Below are 12,578 nucleotides of genomic sequence, written 5' to 3'. Positions count from 1 at the left end.
TTTGTCCCGTATTTTACTTTCACGAGTGACAAAATTAAAAAAACTACATGAAATGTTTTAGTAAACATCGTATTATCTCGTAACAAAGAACATTAATATTCGCGCCACAACCCCACTACGCCATGTTACACCAATCGTTACTCAGTTCAGTTCACAGCAGTCGGATAAGCTCTATCCGAATGAGGTTGGTAATTTATATACTGTTTGATTAGGTTCGACATGTGTTTTAAAAAGCTTTTTCTTTTATAATAGTAAATTTAGGCTATCGGTACTGCTAGACTCTTCGTACATACAATCAATCATGAAAAAGGAAAAGTTGTAGCACTGAAGATATACCAAAGAAAAGGTTGTGCGTATTCAGAGAGGAGTGAATGAAAGAATAAGAGTGGCTTAAGCCATGTACAGGTAAAGATGTTTCTCATGTGGGTGTAGTGATGTTACTCAACATTAACAAAGTAGAAAACACAAAAGAAATAAAGTGACTGTTGCTTCCAGTTCTTCGATAAGAAATTTCTTTGCAACTAAAACTTTTCTTGAAAGTGACAGGCTGTCTTTGGCAGATTTAACCTCTGTATTTCATACAGTTAAACATAATTTATCTTATATGTGAATGGATTGGAGTCACAAGCTTTTACCTAAACTATATGTTGACTCAAAAGTGGCTACAAAATTTTCTTGTTGAAGAACTATAGCTGAAGCTATTGTAAAAAATGTACTGTGCCCAATGTATACAAAATCTGTAATTAATGAAATAAGGGATAGTTTCTCTCCTATTTTAACAGACTCATCGAATAAACCACCACCAAACTGCTTGACTTGTACCTCAGGAAACCTCTGACACCATTGTTAATTGTGGTACGTCTTGATTCACAAAACATAATCTAAGTTTAAGCCAAGTTACAGCTTATTCTGCTGATAATACAAATGCAAACATGGGTAAGAACCGGTCAGCATTCACTTTGTTAAAAGCAGGCTGTTTATACCATGTTATTCATAATGCTTTCCGCCAAGTTATTGACACAAAAGTTGATGTTGAAGCAGTAGTCCTAAATATGTAATCCTGTTTTTCTTTATATGTTGTTAGGCGAGATTCTTTGAGAGACATATTTGAATATATTGATGAAGAGTACAGCTTAGGCATGTTACTACAAGTTTGGTACCTGCTGTTGACAGAATTATTAGAAACTGGCCAGCTTTGATGGCCTATTTCCTTTCAGAAAAGAACAATCTTCCAAAGACATTGAGAAATGTTTTATTTTCGTCAACTCTATTGAAATTATTGAAGTAAATAAACAATAGTTCTACACTTTATCAGTAATCTGTCCGTGTTTTTGAAACTGCCAGCAAAAAACTACAAAATAAAGGAACAACAGCGGGTGAAATTTATTATTTAATGGTTAAATTGGTCAAGCAGCTTGTAAGTAGGGTAAATGATAAGTTTTATGGGTCCGTTGTATTAAAAGCTTTAAGGAAGCTCAGTGATAGCAAGCGGCTAGCCATGACAGATGAGCTGAATGAATTACATTAAACAGCTATTAATTATTTTAAATAAAATAATAATTAAAACAAAAAACCCGCCTGCATGGATAACTACAATTAAAAATCAACTGAAAAGACTGAAACAAGATGAAAATTCAATGATAAGGTATTTTAAAAAAATAATGATTAGGACTTAAAACCAGAAACATAAATTGAAACAGTACCAAACCAATGTCCCCGCATATTGTACACTTAAAAATATCTGCACGGTAGTTTTTTCACTTTTTTGCAACATTATAAACAGAATTACATTCGGAGGCATGCACAAAGAGATAATAATTTATATAATATCATTCAATTTCATGCCTCCGACTGCATTCCTGTTTATAATGTTGCAAAAAAGTGAAAAATCTACCGTGCTGATATTTCTAAGTGTACAATATGCGGGGACATTGGTTTGGTACTGTTTCAATTTATGTTTCTGGTTTTAAGTACCTAATCATTATTTTTTTAAAATACCTTATCATTGAATATTCATATTGTTTCAGTCTTTTCAGTTGATTTTTTATTGTAGTTAACCATGCAGGTGGGTTTTTTGTTTTTTATTAAAGAGAACTAATAGCAAGTCTGGAGAGAGTTTTCACTCTGCTCAAAGCAACGTAAGCTTGACCTTTTGCAAATAAGTTTCTACTGAAATTTACAACTGCTCGGTCTAAAGTTGTGCCCTGTAATTTATGCACCGTCACTGCCCAGCATAGAATTAAGGGAAGCATTCGTAGCGCGATCTTGCCTTTACCACGTAAAGAATCAAATTCTGTAGCACAAGGCTCTATCCGGACTCCAATACCAGGTCGAATCCCTGTTATATTTGGGTCATCGAACTCCACAAATACTGCTTGTGGCAGTTCTCCCGGCTCCAACTGCTCTATGCGTTGTGCTGGCCAATCTATTCGTCGGATAACACCCATAGCACCGTTAACCAGCCCATGGTTAACATTGAAGTTCCGTCTTAGCATGGCTCGAGAGCCTACACCTAATTTGAGTTGGTTTGGTATACCACCTGTTTTATTGGGATCTTCAGGTAAGTATTCCTCTCGTGGTTTTTAACAATATGTTTTAGGATCCAATGAGATGTCTACAGCACTAACGGTGTATACTTTTGTGAGCTTTTCTAACTTTTCTGTCATAGTCGCGTTATATGCATCAACCAGTCTAGTTGTTGGGAAAATTCTGACAGCTTCTCCATCGTCAAATGGCCCTATCCAGGACCAGTATCTAACTAGAATTTGTATAACGCTCCTTCGGGAAGTAAAATTCAAAACTAAACCTAGCCTAACTCGATAAGTATTTACATTTTACAACTTAAACTAATTCAATTGAACGAAACGGATGCGAATAAAATATAAAACTAAGTACAAGGTCTTAGTGAACCTATAATAATTTATTACGATATTATAACTTACTACCAAATAATGAAGATATTTAAATCGCACAAGACAATTATAATTATAGTAACAACGTAGGTCCGTCCTCATAGTAAATATATTAGTCTTAGATAACAAGAAGTCACAACGATACCGCGTTTTAAAAACCTAGTGGTGCCATCTATCCGCACAGGTCTGAATTATTTTAATTAGCTATTTTTTATCGTTCCATTTAATATTAAAACTGCAAGTTATATACATATTTACAATCAGTGTTTAAAATCCTTCATTTTGATACCCAACTCGATATGCTTGGTAGTAAAAAAAATTTTTTTACCTCACAACATGGCGTCCAAAATCCGCCATTTTGGTTTTTTTTAATGTCTCCTATATAAGAACACTTGGGCTAATGAAACTAATTTAACGATACCTCAAATGTGAAAATCCGCTTAGCAGTTCTGGAAATACAAGGTAATAAAGAATATTACCATACATACATACAAGAGACGCGTTAAAAACATAACCCTTCCTGGCAGTCGGGTAAAAATGGTTTGATTTTTCTGAAGAGAATCAATTCTACATCATAAGATCAATGAGTTGAAACCATGATTCAAATTTTGATGAACTTAACAAGGCGGAGTTAATTCTAGCAATTAATTCATCTGATGAGAGCTGTTTGAATCTTTTAAAAAAATATTAGAGTTAACAAGAACGTCAAAAACATTATTGAAGCAGTGAAATCTAACAACAAATATTAATTAAATGTATACCACAGTGTAAAGTTCTATTGCTATGATACTATTATTTTGTTATTTTTAATAAGATTAAATTAAAGAAAAGAAAATGAGTAAGGGCTTTACATACTACCGTACTAGTATTTGCGTTGTAAAAGAAAGCTTTTGCTTAAAAATAAAAAAAGGAAAAGTATTGAATATCTAGTTAAAATACTATTTTAATCAAAGTAAAACGAACTTAAAACAAATCATTATTTAAAATAATCAAGTTGATTCCAACTAAACTTTCGTTTATTTATTATTATATTATACAGTCAAACCTGGATAAGTGAGAGTTCAAGCGAGCACAATCTAATTCTCGCTTATAGAGGTTTCTCACTAACCTGAGTCTCGCTAATGCAGGTACACGGGTAGCGTTTCTCTCTTATAGGTACGCAGCAATAACAAGTCACAGCAAGTACAAATGTAGTAAATATGTGCATGATATGCTATATATGATAAAATTATGTGCATGATATGCACAATTTTATTATGTACATATGTATATATTCTTAAGTGCTTACGAAAACAAAATAAAAATTCATGTACTATGTAATTTTATTTTATTTAGAACTTATTTGCACTCAAAAAACACCGTCAATTTCGTTTGGCTTTCTATTTTTGTATTTTCAATGCTTTTCTCTAGCTCATAAATTTTGTCGAATATTGCTTGATCAATAACCGCCGCATAATCAAAGTATTGACGCACCGTCTCCAACGCATTTAAAGCTAGCTTGAGTGGAATGATCTTTATTTCTGTTTCCGGAATATGTGCCTCGTCTTCACTGTCATTTCCAGCAATACAGGTGCTCACACAATTCTTAGCGATATCGTCGTTGGTTTGTTCTCCAGTGGTAGTTACGTCGTCGTCAATTTGAACGAAATCTTCGAAGCTTGGCATTAACATATTGGATTCGTGAGACACAAGCTTAGTCCATTCCTCGTTGCTAGGTCCAACTTCAACATCATTTTCCCCTGGCAGGTCTTGCTCATCTATACTTTTCCAAAACCCAGCTTTTTTGAAGCAGTTTTTGACAGTAACGTCGCTGACTAAGTACCATTTTTTTCTAGCAAATTTCATAGCTAGAAGTACGTTAATTTCAGGGCTTCTATTTTCTTCCAGACTCGTAAGAGTATGTTTAACGACTTCTCTGCGATAAAAGCGTTTAAAAGTGTGAATGATGCCTTGATCTAATGGTTGAAGTTTACTAGTGATATTAGCAGGTAAAAACATTACTTTTATGTTGGTAAGTGGGAGTTTGTCCTACCACTCATGTTTACACACTGGAGAAGTGTAAGGCATTCCTGGCTTTGTTTCCCTTAGTGGCATTTTTCGCCTTTAAACGTAAATTTTTTATCCGGAAGGCACTTAAAAAACAAAGTAAATATCGTCTGGTTTGTACCCTTCTAAAAGATTTGGCAGATCTTCAGTCCAGTGGTTGCACACACCTTGGTCCACAGATTTACTTTCCACAGCTGCTTTTTTGAAAGCTATGTCATGACGCCTTTTAAAACCCTCTTACCAGCCGTTGCTAGCTGAAAAGTTCTGGATTCCCAGTTTTGTAGCAAACTCTTTTGATTTTTCTTTCAACAAAGGTGGGAATATTCTTATCGAGAGTTCGTTTTATCCATTTCAAAAGGCACTTTTCGATATTGGGAAATTCAGAAACTCTAGCCATCTTGATACTTCCATGTCCATCAGGGCACTTAGACTCTATAGAGTCTTTTGATTTTATAATTTTATAATAGGTGGATTCTGGTAAATTAAACTCCTTCTGAATTTTATTTCGCGATTTTCCGGATACAAACGCATTCACTATTTTAAGTTTATCACTTAATGACAGTACTTTAATTTTCCGTTTTGACATGATGCAGAACATAACTTTCCTTCGCAATTGATAACTATAAACTGAGTAAATCCGACAAACAGGACGGTATACAGGCACACGTGTCCATTTGAAAAGAATGCGATAAAATAACAACATTATTTAGTTCCACGAAATAGAATAGATACAATATTGACGAGAATACAAAAAAAATGGTAGAAAGTTCCAGGAAAGTTAAGAATGAGTCATAAAATAGCACATGTTAAATTTATAATAAGTAAGATAAGTAGCAGTCTCACTAACGGAGTTCTATGAGGGAAAAACGACTCTCTCTCACAGAGGTTTCTGTTTCTCGCTAATAGAGGTTTTGGGAGCTTAAAATGACGGGTCCTAGCTATTACTCTCACTTATAGAGTTGTCTCACTTATCCAGGTTTAACTGTATACAATAATGAATAACTTGATTAAAATGTGGTTAAAAAATTGATATTAATCATATTAATACTAAGATCCACATAATACATTTTAGAAAAAATACGTTTTAAAGGTTATTTTTTCAACCTTATGTTTCTTTATTTCTATGAAGATTTTCCCGCCCTTGCTTTTCGGGAGGGGAGGGGGTAGATCTGACAACCCTGTTTGAAACAGTCTCTAGCCAAGTTCACGGTTCTGATTCCTAATCAGTTTAGGAACCGATCGTAAGCGTATTTCGAATATGGTCGTTCACGGATCGCAGTTTTGAATTTTCAGATCCATATTCGCGGGTCTCATCGATTCTGTTAATCAGTCGCGTTCGTGCTGAATCAACAGACTGAATTATTTCGTAATCAAGCATGCACTTACAGGGATCCTACATTGGTTATCATCTGATTCTGAATTGATTATAAATTGACTCCCGAACAAAGCTTGTTCTCGGGTTGTTGATATTGTCATAGCAACTCTAGAACACGCGATTATTGATATCTGGATTTACGTCCAATGCGGCGTACTTTAAACAAGTACAATAAGTAACCAATAAAAATATATTAGTAATGTTAAAAAAATGTCATCCTGACATTTCCTTTTTGATATAGTATTTATAATGGAAAGACATTCAACGTTATATTTTGCCGATGGTAAAAGAACCGTAGACTTTATTTTGGTTTATAGAAAAAGCTGGTTAGTTAATCCTGATAAGATTTCCAAATTTGAAAAATTTGTAGACAATCTAAAAATAGGAGGATTTGTTCTTGAAAGTGGACACTTTACTGTAAGTACATTTTGTAATGGTGTATTTATTCAATTACGTGTTATATCCAAAGTTTTTAGTTAAGTTATGTTGGAATATTTTAAGAATGATTGAATTCAAGTAGATATTTAAATACGTACGAGCATCAAAACATCACCTTTCAATTGAAATGTTGTTTTAACAATGACTTTTGAACTATTGAACAAATACAATTGAGTATTAGCATGATTTATATACTTTCATTATAGTTTTTACACATAATCAATCGAGGTGACATAAAATTATTTGGAATTTCAGCAAAAACAATCAGGTTAGGGCTAATGATCATGAAAAATACAGAAAACATGGAGTAAAGAGTAGAGTGCGATGAGGGGAGAATGCATTAATGACACACTGTTGTAGTTCAAATCAACAGCCCCAATAAACTCGGCTAACACCCAAATCCGTAGCCAGCAACAGATTACCACCATCAACATCGATCTTGAAAACATTCTAGAAGCAATCTGATTGAGTTTAATGCAGCAAAGACGCAGACTAGCTCTGCGGCTCAGAATTTGGTTCTATCTGGACATAAAATATCACCATCACCTCAAATTCATTTGTTAGGGGTGTTGAAGTTGGGAGCAATAGTCATATGGTCGAATTACCCAAGGCAGCTGCATAAAAATTTGGAACTTTCTTTAAAACTAAAAGATTATATACCCAGCAACAGCTTCTAATCCCTATTAGGCCCAGATTCGTCAATCTTAGGAGTACGGCTCGCCAATTTGGAGCTCCAAAGTATCCAGAGTTTACAAGAAAATTCGACAACTTAGAGCAAAGAAGAAATGTCGCCGATCTGATTCCGTTTTACTAATACTAATACGGTAGATGCTCTTCCGTGCTATCAAACATAACCCCACTTAGAGCCAAGTCCTACTCTAAAGGTAGACGAGGCTGCCGAGTTTGCCTGCAGACGCCCAGAACTTCAATTAATAGGGACTCTTTGGAAAAGTGCAAACTTGTGGAATCAGCTATCAAGGCACGTTATTTTCGAACACCTCAAACTACAGCAGTTAAAGATGAATGAAATCAAAGGCATCTCGAAACGGCAGTCGATACTCGAACTACTTGAGTCTAATACGGTTTACCTTCTTGTTGTGTTGGCTTCTTACATAAAAAAATTGCAACCATGTTTTGTCTGGCCATTATTTAGAAGGTATAAATGAAAATAATATGAATTTATAGTTTATGCTTTGCGTCTATAGTTACAAACACAAATTAAAAAAAATTGGGGCAGTTGCTAATTGGATAGAATAAATAATTATTCTACGGTTTCAAGTCTATCAAAATCCAGCACTTCTTTTGAAGAATATGGCTAAATAAATAATTATACATTTTCTTCAAGTACTTGAGGGATACTTAAAGAGCAGCAGCTACATCGTTATCATTAGAAATAGTCCAAGAGTTCTTGCCAGACGATCTACCTATTAGTGGATTTTGGTCAATTACAAGAAATGACAGTCCGCTCTCTAAATTTTTTTAGATATATTTTTTATGATAAAGGTCCATCCTACTTCAATAGAAGGTGTTGTAATTGGTCGGGTAAACATTTTCCGAACTGATGGATACGTTGAGGTGCAGAAGCTCCGATTCATCGTTCATGTGATTTTAATAGTTTCAACTACACAGTTTGGATATATCTCAAGGAAAGAGTCTGAAGTCATTTTACGTCACGTCAATTTAATGACCCCATAACTTATGTCCAACCATTTTCAAAATTAATGGATTCTACGTATTTATATTCGTGAAAACAGAAGATATTTTGAACACTTACACATACATCAAATTCCATTTTATGTTTTTAGTCTTCATTTACTTTCAAAATATAATGTCTGGAATGATTCAAACTTTCCTAAGATCTTTTATTCACAGATTTGGATATTATCAGGCAGCCTAAAGTTTTCACTTCGAACAACTATTGTATATGAATGTCGACTTTTTAATTATTATTATTGTAGGGTTCTAAGTTAATTCGTATTGTCTAAGGTAAGTAAGAATAAAATCAAATGAATTAATGGTTTATCCACACATCTAGATTTCTATATGCTAAATATGTCTTTTCTGGGAGCTTTGAATCTCTCAGATATATAGAATATCTTAAATAATCGACGTTTATGTCTCCGAAACAATTGTCTACGCTAATCAGTAAAAACGATGCTCGCAAATTTCTCTTACGATACTTTTCTACTAAATAAAATATATTTCACCTTAGCATTGAATCAGATGTTATAAAGCCGTAATCCGTAAGTCTGAGTCCCACTAAATCAGGTATCAGAAAATTCAGCAAAATAATATGTGAAAAAATTATAAATACTGGATAATGCATTTAAAATATTACACGATGATGTCATATCTCAAATAATGTGGCAAACAGAATATCTGGAAGCACCCTTACATAGTATACGAAATTTTTTCTTCTTCTTCCTGCTGTGTATAGGCATCATTGCCTGTTTTTCTTCACGTCATTGCCTCTGCTCAGTCACCTGGGAGGTTGTCACTCTATCTTTTCCTAGGTCTTCCAATGCTTCATTGTCCTGTTGGTGATTTGTCTTCCGTCATGCGGTCAATGTGCTCATTCCATTTTATCTTTCTATCCAGTACCCAGTCATTGATGTTATCTATTCCGCATGTTCGTCTTATGTTTTCACTCCTTTCTCTATCCATTAGTGTTCTTCCCGCTATTCTTCGAACTATTTTCATTTCTGTAGTCTCCAATATCCGTTTCGTTTTAGAGGTCTCAGGTCGGGTCTCTGCTGCATAGGATAATACAGGTCTGATTGCGGTCTTGTAAATGCGGGCTTTTGCTTCAGTTCGAATGTATTTATTTCGTCAGATTGTGTCATTTAGGTATGCTGCTGCTCTTGAGGCTCTTGTAGCTTGGTTTCTTACTTCCGTCTCCACGTCCCCGTGTCCAGATATTTCGATTCCCAGATATTTAAATTTCATTTCCTGGTGTATGATTTTGTTATCCACCACAAGCTTACATCTGATCGGTGTCTTGGAAGTAACCATTGATTTTGTCTTTGCCGCTGATATTATCATATTGAATCGAAGGCCTTCTGCAAGTCAATGAAACACATGAAGGCTGGTCGATTGTATTCGATCGATTTTTCCGTTATTTGTCTTATGACAAAGATTGCGTCCGTGCAGGATCTTCCCGATCTGAAACCCTGTTGTTCATCTGCTAGTGAGATACATTCATTTATTTTATTTGTTATTATCTTTGTGGTTTATTTCAGCGTTGTGCATAGTAGATTTATTCCTCTATAGTTCTCGGGCATTTTTTTATCTCCCTTTTTAAATAGTGGAATCGTAATGCTATTTTTCCACTCATCTGGTATTCTGTGTTGGGTAAATATTTTTTTGATTAGGGTTGTTAGTTGTTGGTTTTTTGAGATAATTTTCATCAAAGTTCTAATTAAGACACAAATTCGGTTTCTGCCTATTTTTTTGACCCTGTATATTAGATATTAGCCGTGTTGCGCAGGTTGATAGAGGTAAGAAAGATGTCAAACACGTTATGCTTTTGGAATACGTATTCAAAGCTCAGAAACAAAATGAATCTAGAGATGTAGACATAATAATGATGCGAGGTATTTACAACAGTACGAAATTATCAACATTAATTTGGCGCCAAAATAAAATATTGTCAAATCGCTTGAGCAAATATTTCTAATGTTTTTGTTTTTATTTTAAAAATATATTGAGCACATCCCATACGTAATAAATTTTTATTTTCTCGTTAGTCGGTGTTATGCAATTTTGTGAATCTTGTTTGAAAAACTATAACAGAAGTAGACGTAGATGTACGATGTGTGACTATTAAATCATTTGTGATATCATTTTATTTTGATATTTGATTAGTTATTTATTATTACTTTCAATACATACCCCATCTCTATACCTAAACAGTATAGGAAGTCTTTCTTCTTTCCTTCAGGACGTTAACCGCTTATTCTTTCACAGTTTCAACATACTCAAATCTCGATCGTGTTAATGCAGATTTGATTCATCACAAATTATCACCTTTTAGGCACCAGTTTTGTACACAATTTACGCATGTTAATATTTTCATGTAAAATTTGCCGCACACTGCAATCACACGAATATTTAGCCGACGCACACTCGGGCAGAAAGGTCCTATAAATGGCAATAAATCGAAAAAGTAATTAGCAAAGAAAGCCTACTTTTCATAATTTTTAGAAAAACCAATATCCCCTTCATTATAACACATGTAAATGTTATCATTAATCCCAAGCGTTTACTACCCATCCCTGTACTAAAATCAGTTTTCTACGGATAGTGTACGTGTACTGTTGTAGATTTGTGTGGATTTAAAGCAATATTTTCATAATTTCTGTTTGAATTTCAACATAAAACCTTCGACTTCAGGTAATTAACAACAAGTTTATATATTTAATTAATAATATTTAAATCAAAAAACAAAATAAAACAATATTATTTTAACATTTTATTTCAAAATATATGTAAGATTTTAGTTGGGTTCCAGTATTAGTTTTAAAATATTTTTTTTACAATTGGTATTGTTTTAGCTTTTCAAAATTGTTTAGTTTTATGCACTGTCTGTGTACTTATGAAATGAGAAAGTGTAAAAATAATGTTTTAATTTTATCATGATTTTATTTCAGGAACGAAATCAAACACCATGTTTATTTCAAGGAGAGAACTTTTTAATATTCTCAGAATTTCAAATAAAAATTAAATTGATGAATAATTTCATTATTTAAAAGATGACATAATGAAGCAAACGAAATGTGAAAGTGAAGAGCTTTTAAAGCGCTTAAATAAAACTTTGTCATATTTCAAATCACAGCTTAAATCGCGCTGCATGAAAGAGCTCAGGATAGAAAAAAGGTTTCTCAAAAATATGTCTGAGTGACTTGATACATCAATTTCATTTAGAATAAGAGAAAATGCAGAGATTTTTAAAAAGAAAAAAGGTCGTCCAGAAATTCCATTTAAATCTAGTTCCGAGCGAACGAAACGATTAAAAACAGAACAGTTGAGAGAGTCTACATCAATAAATCTATTAAATTATGCCACTCAAATGAGCTTAAGCGATACTTGACAAGCGCAAGCTTCAAAAGTGTTGCATGATATTACCAGCACATTTCCGAAACGTACGAGTCGATACAGAAAAACATTTGAGAAGACGCTTGAGAAACAAATTATGTCAGGTGAAAGTCGCTCTAGCGGTTTTAGTGGATGCGAAGTTATCTCCATACCAGTATGTGTGCTCCAGAAAAATTTCCTTCTTATAAAGTAGTTCAAGCTGCAAAAAAAATAGTTCATACAAACAGGCTTTTTATGGTTCCGATGCTAGTGATTCAGCTGTGTTTATAACATGCGTTGTTCCAATACGCCTCGTTTGTGATGAATCACAATGTGATGTGATGATGTGATGAGAAAATCGTGTGGCAAAATCCTCATTCTACGTCCATTCGATACTGTCGCCCAATAAAAATTGACTTCATTACAGAATCATCTGATGTTTCAGTTAGAGAAAAAAAAAATAAAATAGACGAACATATAAAGCATTGCATAATTAAAGGTAAATCTATCTCATAATTTAATATTTTCAATGATTGACGGCAAAATATGTAATGCGCTTACTGACACACCCTTCACACAAAAATGCTTTATTTGTGGCGCAACATCCAAGGATTTTAATTGTATTGACGAAATGATTAATTGAGAAATAAAAACAGAAAATTTGGAATTTGGATTATCGGTGTTGCATGGATGGATACGAATGTTTGAATGTCTTTTACATCTGTCATACAAAT

At 33.8% G+C, this 12,578-nt stretch overlaps 1 protein-coding gene across 1 annotated transcript; it reads right to left on the bottom strand.

The window, feature by feature from the left end:
- Nucleotides 1-4,250: 4,250 nt before the first annotated feature.
- Nucleotides 4,251-4,910, bottom strand: LOC130441216 (tigger transposable element-derived protein 6-like). Its single transcript, XM_056774791.1, has one exon. The coding sequence runs from the start codon at nucleotides 4,908-4,910 to the stop codon at nucleotides 4,251-4,253; it is 660 nt and encodes a 219-aa protein (XP_056630769.1).
- Nucleotides 4,911-12,578: the final 7,668 nt, after the last annotated feature.

The sequence above is a fragment of the Diorhabda sublineata genome, chromosome 3 (assembly GCF_026230105.1).
Source record: "Diorhabda sublineata isolate icDioSubl1.1 chromosome 3, icDioSubl1.1, whole genome shotgun sequence".
In the NCBI taxonomy this organism is placed as follows: domain Eukaryota; kingdom Metazoa; phylum Arthropoda; class Insecta; order Coleoptera; family Chrysomelidae; genus Diorhabda; species Diorhabda sublineata.
Note: the sequence above shows the minus strand (reverse complement) of the source record. Positions and strands in the feature narration are given on the sequence as shown.